The sequence below is a fragment of the Triticum aestivum genome, chromosome 5D (genome assembly GCF_018294505.1).
Source record: "Triticum aestivum cultivar Chinese Spring chromosome 5D, IWGSC CS RefSeq v2.1, whole genome shotgun sequence".
NCBI classification, from domain to species: domain Eukaryota; kingdom Viridiplantae; phylum Streptophyta; class Magnoliopsida; order Poales; family Poaceae; genus Triticum; species Triticum aestivum.
Window position 1 is genome coordinate 481570423 of NC_057808.1, and position 22079 is coordinate 481592501.

General features: G+C 43.9%; 1 protein-coding gene across 1 annotated transcript; it reads right to left on the reverse strand.

Annotated features, from left to right (window-relative positions):
• Positions 1 to 320: 320 nt before the first annotated feature.
• LOC123122975 (uncharacterized) lies at positions 321 to 3365 on the reverse strand. Its single transcript, XM_044543365.1, has 2 exons — positions 962 to 3365; positions 321 to 857 (listed from the first exon to the last, which is right to left on the reverse strand). Exon 1 carries the CDS (start codon positions 3278 to 3280, stop codon positions 1019 to 1021), a length of 2262 nt encoding a protein of 753 aa, XP_044399300.1. The 5' UTR covers positions 3281 to 3365; the 3' UTR covers positions 321 to 857; positions 962 to 1018.
• Positions 3366 to 22079: the final 18714 nt, after the last annotated feature.

The window sequence follows — 22079 nt, forward strand, 5'->3', positions numbered from 1 at the left end:
GTTTTCATGTCGAGGTCTATGTGAGCTCGACGTTGTTTTCTTTTACGACTCTTAGACTTTGTTGAACCTATTTTATTTATATATGTGGCCGTATGCATCTTCCTGATGCAGAGGCCGGGGAGTCCCCCTTTTCAAAAAAAAAACATCAACTGTGAAGCACCGTTTAATTAAATCACAGCTAACTGAGGTAATCAGCTTGTTTTATGTAAGTCAAAAGATCAGTTAACAAGAGCACACACATATATGTATGTCATGGTCAAATCGGTCGTTTAATGTGAAGATTGCATATCGTTTGTCTATACCACCAAACAAACTAGCAGTTATGTATTCCCCCGAATTTCACAACATAAAGAAAAAAGCAACCAGGAACATATAATCAGAGTTTAAGGTAGGATGTAAGGGCTTTAGTTTCTGCACTCACAATTAGCTGATGAAGATCATTTCACCGGCAAGACTAGCCCACCATATTGTGGTACTCTTCATCGGGAGATGTCTTCTAAAGACCCAAGCTACCGCTATACTATGTTAAGTTATATCTCAAATTTCCTAGGTTCTCCTGTCCCGCAACTGCACCTCTAACGCCACGACTTGTTTCTTAAGATGATCAATTCTTGTTTCCAACTCAACCTTTTCTGCTTCTCGAGCTTCAGACGCCTCTCTAATCATTTCCGTTGTTCCGACTTCCCGTCCTGGTTGGAAAATTACTTGACCTGCATTGGCGGCTCTTGAATCTCTGACCTGAGCATCTTTCACCCGCTTGAATGGTCTAAGATAGTAGAGTGTTTTAGTAGAAATTACTCTCTTGACCAGTTCATTATTTCCATGTACTAGACCGTTATAAGATGCATCATTGTCTCCTACAAAAAGGAAGAGGAAAAGTATAAATTAACCTTTATACAGTCTTTAAGCGACTCCATTTGTAGATATGAGGATGAGATATTTTCATGTGCTATTTCATTACCTTCGAGAAGAGTTGAGTTTTCTCTGTCCACCTTCGCTCTCTGATCTCCCTCTGCCATTACATTGCGTGTCTGCATTTCATCAATGTATCCTTGTAAGACATCACATTAGTTTGAACATTAATGGCACGAGTTACTTTAACTGGTCCTTGTCTGATGGTGCTATCACTTTGGACAGTAGGAAGCTGATAATCACAATCTTCTTTCACCGTGGTATCCTTCGACTCACTGCAGTCCTGCTCATCTCTTCTTATGGTGACCAGATGTCGTTCTTCATTTGGCCGATCTGAGTTGGATGTTGCCATCGTTAACTTGGACAATTCCATATAAATTGCACTCGCCTCGCTATCCTTTCTGAATATTTCATCCAACTCGTTACCACTGATCGCCAAGATGTCTGGAAGATTTGAATACATGTCCACTCCAATTGCAGCTCTAATGCCTTTGTTGCTTCTAGGTCTCGCTGCACCCTCGACTGATGCTTGCTCTTCAAGATTCTCATTCTTGGTGACCGGCCCACACGATGGTTTATCAACTTCACTCACCAAAACTGCCTCTGCATCAGATAAAGCTTTCTCAGCAACTTTGCGTGAAATTGCCCTACGTCTGCCTTTTCCTGCCCATCTTGGCACCAAATCCTTCACGGTTTCTGAATTTTTCTTTGTCGTGTCATCTTTCAAAATATGCGTCTCTGTATCCAGCGTTTCCGTCTTTAGAATGACACTATTCAGCCTCTCTTCCAGCGGAATCTCATCCTCTGTATCATCTTGCAGAGTCATCCCAGCCTCCAAGTGACGCTTTTTGCCACAATCTACACCACTGAGACTGAGACCTTCAGCTTTCATCTTTCTTGGGCTAATAACTACAACATTAAGTTGTTTCATCTTTGCAGCATTAGCAACAGCAACAGCACATGCCGACGAGTATTGCTTCCACCATTGTGCGTATTCAACTGTCACGCCCGGATCGCGTTGCGGAACGAAGAACGAAACATGTTCAGGCTGCATCTTGTATGTCGCCCACGCCGTCTTTCGACTCGAGTTGGCACGGGCGACAGTCCCAGGTACGTCCTGATCGAAGCCGAGCTGCCTTGCGACGCGGTGCGGACAGTACTGCTCGAAGCATTGCATGCCAACAAGTTCGCAAGGTCGCAGACATTGCGCAAAGGATTGCAATTCCTTGCTTGTTGCTAATTCATGGCAGTGCACCCAGCAGCCACCTTTGGCTTGTGGCAGAGCAAAGCTACTACCTCCGTAAGGCCTCCATTTGAACTCATCCGGGGACATGAACACTGCATGGATGTGCCCAGGATCAAGCATCCTTCTGATACTGTACCACTTGGCAGCCCTCGGCATGCCGGGATCACCATCGTGGGAGTTGATGGCAGAGCAAAGCTCCGGGAAGCGCTCCCAGACCCATAGCTGGAGGATGTGCAGTGGCGCACTCGCCACGAACGGCTGATGGCTGGCGCCCAAGCTTAAGTGGTGACTGAGTGCGGAGAGGTCATTGTAGATGTTGGCAAGTACGGCAGGTGCGAGGGCCGAGCACCTGCCGCGCGCCAGTCCGGCGGCGAGGGGGAGCACGTCCGCTCTGACCACGTCGAATGACTCCACCGGAAGCACGTATCTGGTCAACCACATGGCCAGAAACGCCCCGTGCTCGAGCAATGTGTCCGCCTCGGCCTCTCCTCTGCCGTCGCCAGCGGCACCAGCACCGGCACCGGTCTCCTCGATGAATTGCTTAACCCACAAGGTATAGTTGACTTTCTTGCTCTTGCTCCAGTTGAGCGCGATCCGGACGGCTTGGAGCGCGTCCACGTCCCCGCGGAGCTCGTCCGGGAGCCGCAACCACACTGGCCTGCCCAGCAGGGGCAGGCCCCCCAGCACGGCCATGTCCTCCAGCGTCACCGTGGCCTCACCCCACGGGAAGACGAACGTGTTGGTCTCGGCGGACCAGAAACCCGCGAGCTGGAGCAGCAGGTCCTCGTCGCGCCGCACCCAGCCGGTGGTCGCGAGGACTCCGTCCAAGATCCCAATTTTCCGCCAGAGGCGCTCGTGCCGGGGGCGAAGCTTGGCCACCCACCGCCTCCACAGCTTGGAGCAGCCGGGCCAGTCCGTCCACTCCACCGGGAGCTCGTCGGCAAGAGGAACAGGGTCGGCATTGCGTGGCGGGGATGGCAGAGCGGGGATGGGAGCAGCCCCCGCGCGGGGGAGGAGGAAGTGGGCCGATCGGGCGGTGGGGCTGGAGGGGTCGGCGCCGGAGACGATCGCGGCGGTGGATTCCTGGACCAGGAGGTCAGGGAGGTCGTCGTCGCTGGACATTGCGGTGGGGTTTCTGGGTTGGGCTGGGGTTTTCACGGCTGGAGAAAGGGAGCAGAGCAGAGCAAAGGCTGTGTGGAGTGGTCACTGGTGCTTCTCCGCAGGCGCAGGGTGGGGGAAAGTGAATGCGCGTCTTGGCCTGGCCAGTCAGTACTTTCCCTACGCGGAGGCGGAGGACGAGCTTGCACAGGACAGGAGTAGCAGCAATGTTGCCATGCCCATGCTATGCTGTGGGCGGGGGACAAGGACAAGGAGGCGGGTACTGATGTGATGGGTGGCAGACGATCTGGGCTGATGCAAAGCTTGATCAGCGCGGCGGGACGTGTCATCGGAGGTGAAATTAGGATCTCGTCTCTGGTGCATCGATGGTCTTGCAGCATTTTTGGGCAGTGAAAATACGTCAGTGCTGTAGCAATCCTACAACAGACCGGAAAGGTGACACATTCTCAGAAATAAAACCCGTGCAGACACATAAACTTTCAGAAGAAATACGAACTGATTCACTATAAATCTCACGTCAGATTTTTGGAGGCTCTTGCTTTGTTTCTCGCAGCTCCTCGTCCATCAGTACAGCTGCAAAACTGAATAATTGGACACTTTCACAGAGCCCACATCTCACTCGCTTGTATTTCCAACCACTATATTTTATGACAAACAGCACACAGTATTTCCACCCATTTTTTATGAGAGCCCACATATCAGTCGCTTGTATTTTCACAGCCGGATGCTCTATGTTCTGAATATTGCCCTTGCCTAGGTTACTTTCTTTCCTGATGCTATGATATACTCCAACATTTTGAAATTGCTCGCAAATACAAAGTGAATGTGATTGGGAAGAAAGAAGCGAAAATCCTTTTTGGAGGCTGAGCTCCAATGGGGCCGTCTTTTGAAAAATTCATATTTTTTTACATTTCATAAAATTCTGAAAAAAATATAGATATACATGGAGGCATGATGCACAAGTGTGTAAATTTTCATGGCGAAATACATTGAAATGAGGGCTGTGCAAAAAAGACAAATATGAGGCTTCTTAACCATGATAATCCTCCTAGGCCATGAATTTGTCTTTTTTATACAGATCGTATTTCAACGTATTTCATCCTAAAATTTTATACACATATGCATAACATCCTTGTTTACTTTTACACAATTTTTTCAGATTTTTTTGAATCTGAAAATTTTGATTTTTGATTTTTTTTCTTCAAAAAAGGGCTCCATGGAGGCCGAGAGCCAAAACGCCTAACTCTTGGTTTTGGTAGTTAAATAAGTTATGGGTGGAGTCTGACATTTCTTAGTTTGGTGATCAGTTTGGTGATCATTGTATAGTACCACAGTGCCATAGTCCAGCCAATATCGAGTACTCCCTCCATTCCTTTATGTAAGGTGTATTATTTTCGGAATAGTGACCAAGTCACATAATTATAGGCAATTTAGGATGAAATTACCCTTGTCTAGTTCATTGATTAGCGGAAAGTAAATCATTTAGGCTAGAAAAGAAAGAGATACATGCAATCAGGAGAGATATAGTTTCCAAAAAAATTCTACAAGGAGAGAGATATGCAATCAGGTGAGAGATATTTTTCTTTTTCTAAAGGGCTAAGAACGGAATTACGAGGAGTTAGAACAAATGCACCTTACATATAATTTTATCAAAAAAACCAAATACACCTAATATAAAGGAACATATAAATGAATGAAGAGAGTATTTAACAAAATATTACCACTTTTGGGGTTCCTGTCCCACTGAACTATCAGTTTCTTAACAGTAGCAAAAGACTACCACTTTAGGGGTAAACTACACTCAAAGTACCACTTTCAATTCATAACCGTTTTAGACCATTTAAGCATGTTTATAACAGTCGGGGCCCACCCGTCAGGGTTGACGTGGCAGGAAAGTCAACTCCATTTTTAGACCGTTATGACATGTGGGGTGCTACCTCTTGAGCTTGCGTTGGTTTTCCCTGAAGAGGAAAGGGTGATGCAGCAAAGTAGCGTAAGTATTTCCCTCAGTTTTGAGAAGCAAGGTATCAATCCAGTAGGAGACAACGCAAAAAGCCACCAAATACCTGCACAAACAAACACCAACTTGCAACCAACACGACAAAGGGGTTGTCAATCCCTTCACGGTTATTCGCAAAGTGAGATCTGATAGAGATGGATAAACGGTAAAGTAATATTTTTGGTTTATGGAACGGAAAGTAAAAGATTGCAAAGTAAAGGAACTGCGATAGAAATTGGCAAGTTGACGGGAAACTAATATGTTGTAAAATAGACCCGCGGGCCATAGGTTTCACTAGAGGCTTCTCTCAAGAAAATAATTTTTACGGTGGGTGAACAAATTACTGCCGAGCAATTGATAGAAAAGCGCAAAGTTATGACGATATCTAAGGCAATGATCATGAATATAGGCATCACGTCCGTGTTAAGTAGACCGAAACGATTCTGCATCTACTACTATTACTCCACACATCGACCTCTATCCAACATGCATCTAGAAGTATTAAGTTCATAAAGAACGGAGTAACGCCTTAAGCAAGATGACATGATGTAGAGGAATTAACTCAAGCAATATGATGAAAACCCCATCTTTTTATCCTCGATGGCAACAATACAATACGTGCCGGTTCCCCTTCTGTCACTAGGATCGAGCACCGCAAGATTGAACCCAAAGCTAAGCACTTCTCCCATCGCAAGAAAAACCAATCTAGTTGGCCAAACCAAATCGATAGTTCGATGAGACTTGCAAAGATATCAAATAATGCATAAAAGAATTCAGAGGAGATTCAAATAATATTCATAGATAAGCTGATCATAAATCCACAATTCATCGGATCTCGACAAACACACCGCAAAAGAGTATTACATCGAATAGATCTCCAAGAACATCGAGGAGAACTTTGTATCGAGAATCAAAGAGAGAGAAGAAGCCATCTAGCTACTAGCTATGGACCCGTAGGTCTGAAGTTAACTACTCACGCTTCATCGAAGAGGCAATGGTGTTGATGTAGAAGCCCTCTGTGATCGAATCCCCCTCCAGCAGGATGCCGGAAAAGGCCCCAAGATGGGATCTCACAGGAACAGAAGGTTGCGGCGGTGGAAAAGTGGTTTCGTGGCTCCCACTACAAAAAAAGACACTTCCGTGATGATACGTGTTTGTCACAGTAGGTCACGTTTTCTGTCATGCATGTACATCCATGACAAATTTATGACAGAATCAAGATAGTCATACCTGTGCTGTCGTAGAAGTGTTCCACGACATTACCAAAATTATCATCACAGAAGTGTCCACTTCCATGACGATAAATCACGCGCCATGGAAGTGCTTTCGTCAAGGGTAACTGACACGTGGCATCCACCGTAACGGGATGCCGTTAAGCTATCGGGTCTGGTTTTGGATCCGATAACCCGCTAACAGCCCGGATCAATGAGGATTTTCCACGTGTAAAATTCTCATTGGCCGGAGGAAACACGTGTTGGCTCACCGTTGGGACAGATGTCATCCATTCATTGGACAGGAGGCGCCTATGATACGTCGACACGTGGCACGGCCCAACAGAGGCCCATTCCGGTGAAAAGGCCGGCCTGTTTGACTTGGTCAAAAGGTAACGGGCCGGCCCACAGAAAGCCTGTTAACGACCTGTTCGTATATAGCCCATTTATGGCCCGCTAACTCACGACCCGTTACGGCCTATCCGAATTAAGCCCAATAGCTTCATCTGGGCCTTCCAATATGATTCCAGCCCATTGTAACTTCCGGCCCATGTATGGCCCATGATGTCTTTCGGCCCATACGAGACCATTTGTAACTCTTGGCCCATTAACGGCCCGTGGTGAATCTGGCCCGCAATGAACAGTGTACCCCTTTATACCCATTAACGGCCCATTATTCCATTGGGCCGTTTCCAACCCGTGTTATCTTTCGGCCTTCTCAGGGCCCATTTATTCTTGGGCTCATTTCCAGCATTCGGTTACTTACAGCCCGTCATTGGCCTTTTCTGCCTGTGGGCCAAATTCAGCCCGCGGTTACAATCGGCCTGTTTCCGGCCCGTTACTCCGTTGGGCCGTTTTCATAACGTCATCAAATACGACCGATTAACGACGGCATGTTATTGTCGGCCCATGAACGGACGATTCCAAATCTAGCCCCTTTACGGTCCATAATGCGGTCTGTTATTGGCCCATGTTTGACCTATCGATCATACGGTACGTAGAAGGCCCATTGATGCTGCGGCCCGTAGAAGTTCCATTGATGCTACGGCCCGTAGAAGGCCCATTCTTTCTACGACCCTAAGAAGGCCCATTGTTTCTACGGCCCGTAGGAGGCCCATGGTAACTACAGTAAATATGTAGCCCATGGTTATTATGGCCTAGTTTTAAAAAATAGGTTATTGCGGCCACTAGCAAACCATGGAACAAGAACTGCACTGACTACAAGCTATCACGACTATTACACATATTACATCCATTGGACATCAAAGTTCGCCACAAGTGCAAATATAGGGAACAAAGCAGCATATCATATACACTGGTTGTCAAAGTTGGCGACCAGTGCAAATAAACACCGCAACAAAACAAGTCCAGAACTGAAACCACTTCAGAAGAGTTCAAGAAACAATATCCTGGGTACCCATAATGCTGGCAAGATGCTTAGCAAGCTTATTAACTTTCTCTTGTTTGGCTCTTAAATCCTCCAGCACTTGTTGTTGCACCAGAAAGTATGCATCTGGATTTTGCAGGGACTTCCTCGGTCCTTCGGCTTCCTGTGGCATAACATCTGATCGATGTCTTTCAACTTGAAGTTGAGACTCAAGAAGCCGAACTGATTCAGGCAGCGAGTTCGAAGAGCTGGTGCCAGCAGTAGTAGCCAATAACTCGAACACTACATCAAGACAGGACTTTGGGGTTGTCTTAGTGTCTTCAATATAGTTTTTATCAGCTTTCTTGAAGACCAACATGGATGTCTCACTATCTTGAACCTTATCTGCATTACTTCCTTTACCATTTCATAACGGGGTACTCTTCTCCAATATTTTATCTGCGTTCTAAAAGAGAAACAAACAAACACATCACAGGTTTACAATGTAGCATATGAAACTCATTTTGGTAAACCAGTTCAGTAGTAAGGTGGACAGGATAACAACATGAAACAAACATATATCCATGTAGTATGGTCACTGTATGGTCTATATCATTCTAATTTATGTTGCCAAATCAAGATAGATAAAGTTTGAATCATATCTATTTAAGACAAAGCAGCATAGACAGAATATAAGTGTGGGAAACTACACAACAATAACAACACTTGTAATGTGCATGGCATGAGAACATAACTGTTTATTCAATTGAAACTGAAATCAACATAGAGCAAGTTACAACAGCAAACACGTTAAAGAAACAGGTTTAAAACATACCTGTTGCGCCATTGGAGTTTCAGTTGCATCCTTCAATTTGAAATTAGTTGGTATGAGTAAATACAGTGATGCAAGAGCAAAGTAGTATGAACCATAGCTACAGAACCTGACATGAGAACAATTCTTCTTCTGCTTTAAGCATTGACTTGGGGTTCGGAGTGGTGGTCCTCGTGCTTTGGGCACTGCAGCTGCCTTACTAACTGCTCGTGTTTGGGTGCTTTGTGGTGGACACGGTGCTGTGTCAACTGGAACTGGGTTACTATCTGCTGGGGTTGGGGTTAGAAGGGGTGTAGCTAGTTCTCTGTCCAACTGGGTAGGGGTACAATCTGCGTGAGTCTGAGTTATGTGTGGTGGGGCTGGTTCTTGGGCAAGTACAACTGTGGTTCTATCTGCATCGACAGGTAGCATAATCTTTTCTAAAGACCGTGTTTTTACTCCCACAGATACTGCCATCACCCCCTCCAATTAAAATGGCTGATAAACAAGAAAAGTAATTGAATGTACATACATTGTAAGATAGACAGGTGCAATGGATAGTAGGGAAGAAAACAGGGCATGAAATAATTCACATTTATGTTGTCTAACCAAACAGAATAGGAGGACATAATTTCACATATATGATGGCCAATTAAGCAGGATAGCATGACACAATTTCAAATGTATGATGGCTAACTAAACAGGATAGAATGACATAATTCAAAATGTGATGACTATGTAAACAAGATGAGATGATATAACTATATTATGTCTTTAGAAAATGGGTTGGCATGCCATAATTCAGATACATGCTGTCTATGTAAACATCTTGGCATGATATAATTCAAATATATGATTTATATACTAAGCAAGTGAGCAGAGGGCAATCACATATATGATGTGTCAACTAAGGAGATGGCATTCAATATTGTGCATATGATGTAAAAACTAAGCATTGCAATACAACATATGCATGATATGAGTAATATAACCCTGCCAAGTTTGAGCATACACCTCAGGGGGATAATAGGACTGGTCATCTACCTCTGAATCCTCCTTTGAAGAGCTATCTGTAACTAGCAAGATATCTGCTTCAACAGGTAGCATTGTCTGCTCTAAAGACCTTATTTTCACTCCAGATTTCTCCATCATCAATTCAAATGGCTGATGCACAGGAAGAGCAGTTGAATATACAAACATTATCGACAACTGCAATGAGAAATACAAAAAAAAGGACGGCATGATATAATTCACATATATGACACTTGGCTAAACAGCATGGCATTGCATAATTCACATATATAATGCCTTGCAACAAGATAGCATTGCATAATCCACATATATAATGTCTTGCAACAAGATGGCATCGCATAATTCACATATATGGTAATTAGACGCTAAACAAGTGGCATTCACACAAAGCATGTCTAAACTAAGCAAATGACATAGCAATGCAAGATACCATACGCATGATATGAGCAACATAACCCTGCCAAGTTAGAGCATGCACCTCGGGGGGGGGGGGAATAGGACTGTTCATCTGTCTCTGAATCCTCCTCTAAGGAGCAATCCGTAACCAGCAAGACATGCGCTTCGTCAGATAGCATTGTCTGCTCTGAAGACCTTGTTTCCACTTCAGATTTTTCCATGACCGTGCCGAATGGCTGATGCACAGGAAGAGTAATTGAATGTACTAAAATTGTTGACAAATTTAACACGTAATAAAAAAATGATGGCATGATATAATTCACATATAAGATGACTGGCTAACCAGGGTGGCATTGAAAAATTCACATATATGATGCCTGGCTAAACAAGATGGCATCGCATGATTCACATATACGATAAAGAAACTAAACAGATGGCATTGACACAAAGCATGTCTACACTAAGCAGATGACATATTTGATGTATCCAGTAAGCAATGCAAGGCACCATATGCATGATATTACCAACATCAGCATGCCAAGTTAGAGCGAAGACCTCAGGGGGTAAATAGGAGTGGTCTTCTCCTTCTGAATCCCCCTCAGAACAGTTATCTTCCTCTTGATTACGATCCAAAATGGGTGGAGGGGGGTTGCCTTTGCGCCCACCATGGAGCGACGTCTGCATGAAATTTTATTGCCATGCAAGGCTCGTCTCTTTTGCTCTACATGTTCAGTTCCATTGTGTACAATAACTGACATGCATAGGAATAAAACATACTGAGATTATGTAAGGGGTGCATGCACAAATCCAGAGTGATGGTAGCAAACTGTGAATAGACCCAAAACCAATGATAGCAGGTAGATAATAGCTTTAGTTAAAAAAATACATATTGGCTCCTTTAATGTTTTTTTTCACCCAACATGAAACTCATAGTAGACACCCGAGATTAACCAGATAGTAGACAGATAGTACTGATTGCTGCCCCAATATGTACCCCACAACCATTTAAAAACTCAAGTTTCAACATTAGTTTGGACCTGACTCGGAGTCTAATAGGTGAACACGATGATACAGTAGCATGTCATCATATTAAGCGATGCACAACGTAAGCAGACACGGAAGAGTACGACCTCTCTTGCGGACCCGTGTAGTCCTCAAGGTCATCAGCTCAGTTGATGATGGTAATGCAGTTGTCGTGGCTGCCGGTGGCAGGGAAGAAGATCTGAGGCGGCGAAAGACAGTCTGGAGAGTGGATCCCTGCTGTCGTGAACCCTTCTGTCATTGGAGCAGCTGAGCTGGGGTGGAACACAACGCAGTAGGAGCAGGACAACCCACACAAGGTTTTCTTTGACACATATCTGTAACAGAAGTAATTGTGTAAGGGCTTGTTTGAATTTGAGGATTCTAACAATCCAGGGATAGCAAATAGACAGGAATACGATAAGAATGCACGTGCAAAACAGAGAATTTAAAAACACAGGATTTATGCCAATCTGGGTGTTTGATTCACAAGAATTGGAAGATCACAGGATGCAAAGAAGCAAGGTGAGATTAAGTCAAACCACAAGAAAATGTATGATTATAATGCTATTATGCTACTATCTCTTAGTCTTGTGCTTCATGAATAGGAATTTGAAAAGGAGGACAAGCGGAAATTAAAATTCCTATGGTTTTTCTTTCAAGGAGACACTAAAGGAACAAATCCTACAGTTTTCCTTTGCTCCATTCCTTTGAACCAAATTCATGAATAGTAGTACCATAGGAAACTTTCCAATTCCTATGTTTTTCCTTCACTTTTCCTTTCAAGCACTGGCGATTCTAGTAGGCAGGCTTGAGCAAGGAAAAGCCTACACTCAAAAAATGTTTTTGTGCTACTTCTATTACTTTGGATCCCAGGCCACTGCCCTACTAGCTCAACTCCCAGGCCCATCGACAAATGCACAACTCAAACACGCAGAGATTAATAATGATGGCGTTCAAGAGAGTCCATCACGGATAGCTAAGTTGCCTGGTACCTCACTGCTTGTCATATAGTAGGAGAAACTAATCGTATTTCACGTTACTGCGTGTGCTCAGTGGACAATATATAACATGTAGAGTAAAAAAGAGATGCAACAAGTGTACAACCTCTTTGACGAAGCCATGTCGATCTCAGCATGACTGGGTTGGTCGGTGAGGATGATCCGGATGACTTGGCTGTCGGAGGAGGGGAAGAAGATCTTAGGCATCTAGAGACGGAGCCCGGGGTACTGCTCCGCTGTGATGGAGGGTTTCGTCGTTGGAGCAGCTCCGGTGAGTTATACGACGCCGAGGCTGAAGCAGGACAAGATAGACAACATTAACCTGAGTGGAATTCTAATAGCACCTCCAATAGATGACGTAAAATACATAACCACAAAGTGCTAGATGTAAAATACATTAGCCGATCATCTCTGAACTTAACTGTCGAAACTGAACTTAACTGTCGAAACTGAATTTTTCTGTCGAAACTGAACGCACTAGTAGCAGAAAAGCACTAGCAGCAGCAGCGCGTGCGAGTGCCGGGGCAGCTGGTCGTGTAGCAACATCAGGTGAGGCTACCCTGAGCCGCCAGCCACCACTGGTCAAACAGCTGTGACGCCCCCGATTTGACCGTACACTAATCATACACGCAAATGTGTATGATCAAGATCAAGGACTCACGGGAAGGTATCACAACACAAATCTAGACACAAATAAAATAATACAGGCTTTATACTACAAGCCAGGGACCTCGAGGGCTCGAATACATAAGCTTGAATACACAAGAGTCAGCTGAAGCAACAATATCTGTGTACAGACATGAGTTAAACAAGTTTGCCTTAAGAAGGCTAGCACAAGAGCAACATCGATCGAAAAGGCAAGGCCTCCTTCCTGGGAGCCTCCTAGCTACTCCTGGTCGTCGGCGGACTCCACGTAGTAGTAGGCACCCTCAGTGTAGTAGCAGTCGTCGGTGGTGACATCTGGCTCCTGGACTCCGTCATCTGGTTGCGTCATCCGAGAAGAATGGAAAAAGGGGAAAAGAGAGGGAGCAAAGCAACCGTGAGTACTCATACAAAGTACTCGCAAGCAAGGATCTACACTACATATGCATCGGTGTCAATGAAATGGGTAGTATCTGTTGACTGAACTGCAGAATGCCAGAAGAGAAGGGGAAAGCCTAGCCAATCGATGACTAGCATCTTCAAGCAGCTTCAAGCATCTTGCAGCATCAGAAGAGATAAGAGTAGCATAAGGTAAAGTAGTAGTAGTGTCATCAACCTCGTCCAGAGATCCTCGACTCCCTACGAGAAAGCAATTCCAGAGCCATACTATCCATTTCTCATCTCAAGTATCCAGTTCTAGTTGTATCGATCGGGATACAACTCCGAGTGTCCGTTACCGTAGGACAGGCTATCGATAGATGTTTTGTTCCCTGCAGGGGTGCACCAACTTACCCACCACACTCGATTAACTCCGGCCGGACACACTTTCCTGGGTCATGCCCGGCCTCGGCCAAACGATACGCCGCAACCCGACCTAGGCTTAATAGAGAGGTCAGCACGCCGGACTAAACCTATTCCCCCAGGGGTCATGGGCCATTGCCCCAGGAACTCCTGCACGTTGCATATGCGGCCGGTGAGCAGACCTAGCTACCTCCTTAAAAAAGGCAGGTGCTTACGCAGTCCAACCTGGCGCGCGCCGCTCGGTCGCTGACGTCTATTAAGCTTCGGCTGATGTATATGATGCAGAACGCCCATACTATGCCCACGTGATGGTTAGTGCTATCAGGCTAGAGGCCCCTCGGATCAAATATCCAAATCGTAGTGGATTAGGAGCACGCGGTAACGAGCAGAGACTCACGATCGATGTGACCCCGTCGCCCTGTCTCGAGGACTAGCGGCAAGGGCTAAGAATGCCCGGCCACACCTCGTAATTATCTCGCGGGCACCTTCCAGGTCAACCCGACTCCACATCACTCGCAATTAAGCTCGCGCGGGTACCCCTTAGGGCCGACCCGTCTTTAGTAACATGGTTCAGTGTAAGTCATAGTAACCATAGTAACTATGTGTCTAAAACCAAGGGGAACCCTGAGGAACCACCCTCGGTGGATTCCACTCAATGTAATCATCAAGGTGAACGTAAGAGGAACCACCCTCGAGGTTCACACTTGAGGGGTAACTCTGCAGAGTCGAGCAACAAAAGGGGCATGATGTGATGTGAGGTGTCGGGCTCTGGTCGTCGATCACGTTGATCGAGTCGTCGAGGATGAAGCAGGGGCAACAAGGATCAGGTGGGGGTCACTGATGGATCACTAACCAACCTATACTAAGCAGTTTAGGATAAGCAGGTACGTAACAATAAGCAGGTTACAAAAGCAGGCTATGCATCAGAATAGGAGCAATCAATTACAGTAGCAAAATCTAATGCAAGCATGAGAGAATGGAAGGGGCGATATTGGGATGATCAAGGGGGGGGGCTTGCCTGGAAGCTCCGTTGAAAGGGAAGAAGGGTCGTTGTCGACGTAGTCAATCATAGGGGCAGCATCGGTCTCGGGGTCTAGCGGAGAGAAGAGGGGGAAGAAACAATAAATATAAAGCAAACAAAGCATCACAAAGCATAAGATGGCAATATGATGTGCCGGGTGTGACCTAACGTATGGCTACACGATATAGGTGAAGGGGGAATTCAACCGGAAATGTTTTCCCGGTTCCGGACCTATGTCAGACAGATGACCGGAGGGGAATGTTCCATATTCAGCTAGTTAGAGGCATCTAACAGGTAAACAGACCGCGTATTCGGATTTGTCACGTTTTTTTGAGCGTCAAACCCAACGAGGAGTTAAAGGTAGAACAAATATTCCCTCAAGTTCTATCGAACACCGATACAACTCTACGCACGCTTAATGTTCGCTTTACCTAGAACAAGTATGAAACTAGAAGTACTTTGTAGGTGTTTTTGGATAGGTTTGCAAGATAATAAAGAGCATGTAAATAAAAGCTAGGGGCTGTTTTAAGTAAATAAGCAATAAAGTTAGTATAGCGAGTGTGGAAAAGTGGTGGTAGGAGTTGCGAAATTGTCCCTAAGCAATTGACTACTTTACTAGACCGATAGCAAGTTTTATGTGGGAGAGGCCACTGCTAGCATGTCATCCCTGACTTGGAATTCTATGCACTTATGATTGGAACTATTAGCAAGCATCCGCAACTACTAACGTTCATTAAGGTAAAACCCAACCATAGCATTAAGATATATTGGTCCCCCTTCAATCCCGCATGCATCAATTTCTATGCTAGGTTGAAGCTTCTGTCACTCTTTCCCTCCAATACATAGTCCTATCAACATACAACTAACCCTATGGTGTGGTCCACGTGCGCGCTCATATTATGGGCACCAAAGGACAGCAACATAACCACAAGAAAATTAAACCAATCATAGCAATTCATCAATTACCGATAGGACAACGAAAATCTACTTAGACATCATAGGATGGCAACACATCATTGGATAATAATATGAAGCATAAAGCACCATGTTCAAGTAGAGGGCACATGGGGTTGCGGGAGAGTGGACCGGTGTAGATAGATGGGGGAAGATGACGGAGGTGTTGGTGTAGATTGCGGTGACGATGATGGCCCCGGCGGCGTTCCGGCGCCACCGGGAGAGAGGGGGAGAGAGCCCCCCTTCTTCTTCTTCCCTGACCTTCCCCCTAGATGGGAGAAGGGTTTCCCCTCTGGTCTATGGCCTCCATGGCGGCGGAGGGGCGAGAGCCCCTCCGAGATTGGATCTCTCTCTCTCTGTTTCCTTCTGTTTCTGCGCTCTAGATTCTGCCCTTTCACCGTTTCTTATATTCCCGGAGATCCGCAACTCCGATTGGGCTGAAATTTGGACACAATTTTTATCCGGATATTGGCTTTCTTGCGGCAAAAGAAGGGAACCAACCGCTTTACGGGGTGGCCACGAGGGCCCAGGGCGCGCATGACCCCCTGGGGGGGCGCCCCTCACCCTCGTGGGCCCTTCCGGCATCGTCTCGCGTTGATTCCACTTCCCAAAATTCACATATATTCCAAAAAAAATCTCCGTCAGTTTTTATCGCGTTTGGACTCCGTTTGATATGGATTTTCTACGAAACAAAAAACATGCAAGAAACAGGAACTGGCATTGGGCAGTGGATCAATATGTTAGTCCCAAAAAGAGTATAAAGAGTTACCAAAAGTATGTAAAAGTTGTAGAATATTGGCATGGAACAATAAAAAATTATAGATACGACGGAGACGTATCAGCATCCCCAAGCTTAATTCCTGCTCGTCCTCGAGTAGGTAAATGATAAAAATGATAATTTTTGATGTGGAATGCTACCTAGCATAATCTTGATCATATATCTAATCATGGCATGAATATTAAGACATAAGTGATTCAAAGCAATAGTCTATAATTTGACATAAATACATCAATACTCAGGCATCCCAACAAACAATCATGTCTTTCAAAATATCAACGGTAAAGAAAGCTATCCCTACAAAATCATATAATCTTGTCATGCTCTGTCTTCTTAACACAAAGTATTTATCATGCACAACCCAGATGACAAGCCGAGCAATTGGTTCATACTTTTTAACGCGCTTCAGCTTTTTCAATCCTCACACAATACATGAGCGCAGGCCATGGATATAGCACCGCAGGTGGAATAGAGTATGATGATAGGGGTAAATATAAAGAAGACAAAAAGTAATAAAGTCTCACACCGATGCGGCTAACCAACGGGCTATGGAGGTGCCCATCAATCGATATCAATGTGAGGAGTAGGGATTGCCATGCAACGAATGTACTAAGAGCTATAAGTGTATGAAAGCTCAAACTGGAAACTAAGTGGGTGTGCATCCAACTTGCTTGCTCATGAAGACCTCGGTCATTTAAGGAAGCCCGTCATCGGAATATACAAGCCAAGTTCTATAATGAAAATTCCCACTAGTATATGAAAGTGATAACTCAAGAGACTCTCTATATGAGGAACATGGTGCTACTCTGAAGCACAAGTGTGGCAAAAGGATAGTGACATTGCCCCTTCTCTCTTTTTTTTGTTTTTGTTTTTTTGGTGGGCTTCTTTGGCCTCTTTTTTTATTTGGGCTTCTTTGGCCTCTTTCATTTTTTTGTAAAGTCCGGAGACTCATCCCAACTTGCGAGGGAATCATAGCTTCCATCATCCTTTCCTCACATGGGACAATGCTCTAATAATGATGATCATCACACTTTTGTTTACTTACAACTCAATATTACAACTCGATACTAGAACGAAAATATGACTCTATATGAATGCCTCCAGCGGTGTACCGGGATGTGCAATGATCTAGCGTAGCAATGACATCAAAAAACAGACAAGCCATGAAAACATCATGCTAGCTATCTTACGATCATGCAAAGCAATATGACAATGAATGCTCAAGTCATGTATATGATGATGATGGGAGTTGCATGGCAATATATCTCGGAATGGCTATGGAAATGCCATGATAGGTAGGTATGTGGCTGTTTTGAGGAAGATATAAGGAGGCTTATGTGTGATAGAGCGTATCGTATCACGGGGTTTGGATGCACCAGTGAAGTTTGCACCAACTCTCGAGGTGAGAAAGGGCAATGCACGGTACCGTAGAGGCTAGCAAATTGCGAAAAGGTAAGAGTGCGTATAATCCATGGACTCACATTAGTCATAAAGAACTCATATACTTATGGCAAAAGTTTATTAGCCCTTGAAGCAAAGTACTACTATGCATGCCCCTAGGGGGATAGATTGGTCGGAAAAGACCATCGCTCGTCCCTGACCGCCACTCATAAGGAGGACAATCAATAATAAATCATGCTCCAACTTCATAGCATAACAAGAGACTATATGTGCATGCTTCGGGAATCACAAACCTTAACACCAATATTCTTACTAAACACAACCATTTACTAGTACCTCCCACATATTATCATCTCTATATCGCAAAACTATTGCAAGGAATCCAACATATCATATTCAGTGATCTACAAGTTTTATTTAGGATTTTATGACTAACCATGTGAATGACCAATTCCTGTCATCTCTCTAAATAGATATAAGTGAAGCAAGAGAGTTTAATTCTTTCTACAAAAGATATGCCCACGCTCTAAGAAATATAAGTGAAGCAAAAGAGCATTCTACAAATGGCGGTTTTCTATGTGAAGAGAAACAGACAATCCAAACTTCAAATGATATAAGTGAAGCACATGAAGCATTCTATAAAGCCATACTCAAAAGATATAAGTGAAGTGCAGTGAGCATTCTATAAATAAACCAAGGACTATCTCATACCAGCATGGTGCATAAAATAAAAGTGAAAACTAAATGCAAAAGACGCTCCAAGATTTGCACATATCGCATGAACGACACGAATCCGAAAACATATCGATACTTGTTGAAGAAAGATGGGATGCCTTCCGGGGCATCCCCAAGCTTAGAAGCTTGAGTCTCCTTAAATATTTACTTGGGGTGCCTTGGGCATCCCCAAGCTTGAGCTCTTGCCTCTCCTCCTTCTCCTCACATCGAGACATCCTCGATCTTCGAACACTTCATCCACACAAAACTCAACAGAAAGTTCGGTAAGACCCGTTAGTATAATAAAGCAAATCACTACTCTAAGTACTGTTGCAAACCAATTCATATTTTGTTTTTGCATTGTAGCTACTATAATATAACTTTTCCATGGCTTAATCCACTGATAGGAATCGTTAGTTTCATCAAAACAAGCAAACTATGCATTAAAAACAGAATCTGTCTTAAACAGGACAGTCTATAGTAATCTAAACATTCACCATACTTCTGGTACTCCAAAAATTATGAAACAATTAGGAAAGATAAACAATTTGTATATAAAGACAGTGCAAAGAAATTTAAAACCGTTTGACGTTTCAGTAAAAAATGTAAAATCACGCACTACAGCCAAAGTTTCTGTTTCCGCACCGCACAAACCAACAAGCAATCTAAACATCCTAAAGGCAAACCTTGGCACGTTATTATTGTTTTTAAACTTTACAAAAGCACACAACAGAAATAAATGACTCTCTAAAACTTCCGGGTTGTCTCCCTGGCAGCGCTTTCTTTAAAGCCATTAAGCTAAGCATATAGTGCTCAAGTAATGGATCCACCCGGATCCCAAGGTATATCAAAGCCAATTTTAATTAACAATGATTTGTGATTTAGTAGTGAGCACAAAGCAACATATATCATGCAACAACTAAGTCTAACTCTCTTCCTATGCATCGGCATGTCATAAAAGAACAATTCATGAACATCAAGTAAAGGCCAATGCATAGCATAAGCAGTTTCTTGCAATTCTATCGTGTTGGAAACATAAAGAGGCGGAGATGTAGTTCCTCTCTCATAATAATTGCAAGTAGGAGTAGCAAGCACATGCATATTATATTCATCAAAATCATCATGTGCAACGGTAAAGGGCAACCCATCAATATAATCCTTAATAAGTGCAAACTTCTCCGATATAGTGTAGTTGGGAGAATTCAAAAAGATAATAGGACTATCATGCATGCGTGGGTGCAATAGCAACAATTTCATGGTTAACATAAGGAACAATAGCAAGTTCATATTCATAAGCATAATTCATATTGGCATCTTGGCCACAAGAATAGCAAGCATCAAGTTCATCAAAAAGGGATATTTCAAACGAGTCAACGGGATCATAGCAATTATCATAGCATTCATCCTTCGGTAAGAACGAAGGGACATTAAACAATATATGAGTTGGAGGGTTACTCTCCTTAGAAGGTGGGGACGGGTAGCTAATCCGTTCTTCCTCCTTTTGTTCTTTGCTCTCCTCCTCATCTTTTTCATCCAATGAGCCCACAATTTCATCAATTTCTTCTTCCATAGGCTCCTGCAAAATATTAGTCTCTTCTCGGACAGCGGAGACTTTCTCAATAAAATCATCAATATCGGAATTGAATTCATAATTCTCATAGCAATATTTAAGTATAGCAAAATTTTCAGGTCTGTAAACAGCATCATCAAGATTTTCACACTCTTTAAACAAAGATTCAATTTCATAAGCACCCATAAAAGCAACAAATTCTTCTATTTGTTCCACATCATAGTAATCATATATACCATTAGCATAAGAAGCCAAGGTTTTATCATCATTAAATTTGCATGAAAAGGGAAGGTGTGGAGCCTTCATCCTAGAGCAACAAGTATAATCATATCTCAAGCATAGTTGCCGAGCATACCAATGCAACATATAAATTTGATCCCATAATAGTTTCCCTTTTTGAGTCAAGCGATAATCCCTAAAGTATTCACGTTGATCCAACGTGTCTCCCATTATAAAGTTGATTGGGGTTTTCTCAGGATTATCAAAGTAGTACATAATATCTTTCACATAATGAGCATCGAGGGTTTAGGAGGTTCCCCATCTCCATCTACAAGTATAGGGGATCAATTGTAGCCTCTTTCGATATGTAAGAGTGTCGAACCCAACGAGGAGCTAAAGGTAGAACAAATATTCCCTCAAGTTCTATCGACCACCGATACAACTCTACGCACGCTTAACGTTCGCTTTACCTAGAACAAGTATGAAACTAGAAGTACTTTGTAGGTGTTTTTGGATAGGTTTGCAAGATAATAAAGATCATGTAAATAAAAGCTAGGGGCTGTTTTAAGTAAAGAAGCAATAAAGTTAGTATAGCGAGTGTGGAAAAGTGGTGGTAGGAGTTGCGAAATTGTCCCTAAGCAATTGACTACTTTACTAGACCGATAGCAAGTTTTATGTGGGAGAGGCCACTGCTAGCATGTCATCCCTGACTTGGAATTCTATGCACTTATGATTGGAACTATTAGCAAGCATCCGCAACTACTAACGTTCATTAAGGTAAAACCCAACCATAGCATTAAGATATATTGGTCCCCCTTCAATCCCGCATGCATCAATTTCTATGCTAGGTTGAAGCTTCTGTCACTCTTGCCCTCCAATACATAGTCCTATCAACATACAACTAACCCTATGGTATGATCCATGCGCGCGCTCATATGATGGGCACCAAAGGACAGCAACATAACCACAAGCAAATTAAACCAATCATAGCAATTCATCAATTACCGATAGGACAACAAAAATCTACTCAGACATCATAGGATGGCAACACATCATTGGATAATAATATGAAGCATAAAGCACCATGTTCAAGTAGAGGGTACATCGGGTTACGGGAGAGTGGACCGCTGTAGATAGATGGGGGAAGGTGATGAAGATGTTGGTGAAGATGACAGAGGTGTTGGTGTAGATTGCGGTGAGGATGATGGCCCCGGTGGCGGAAACAAAAAAAGTAATCGAAATCGTGTGCCAGCGGGACATACGAAATTCACACTTTTTGACTTCTTCACACTTCTTCTTCTTCAATCCACAGGTGGAGATACCAGGGGTGGTGAAATTCTTTCTAGGGTTCTTAAAGATATTCTTCCTTGACCTTCCTAGATGGGAGAAGGGTTTCCCCTCTGGTCCATGGCCTCCATGGCGGCGGAGGGGCGAAAGCTCCTCCGAGATTGGATCTCTCTCTTTGTTTCCTTCTGTTTCTGCGCTCCAGATTCTGCCCTTTCACCGTTTCTTATATTCCCGGAGATCCGTAACTCCAATTGGGCTGAAATTTGGACACAGTTTTATCCGGATATTGGCTTTCTTGCGGTGAAAGAAGGGCACCAACCGCCTTACGGGGTGGCCACGAGGGCCCAGGGCACGCCTGACCCCCTGGGGTGCGCCCCTCACCCTCGTGGGCCCCTCGGGCATCATCTCGCGTTGATTCCACTTCCCAAAATTCACATATATTCCCAAAAAAATCTCCGTCAGTTTTATGCCGTTTGGACTCCGTTTGATATGGATTTTCTGCGAAACAAAAAACATGCAACAAACAGGAACTGACACTGTGCACTTGATCAATATGTTAGTCCCAAAAATAGTGTAAAA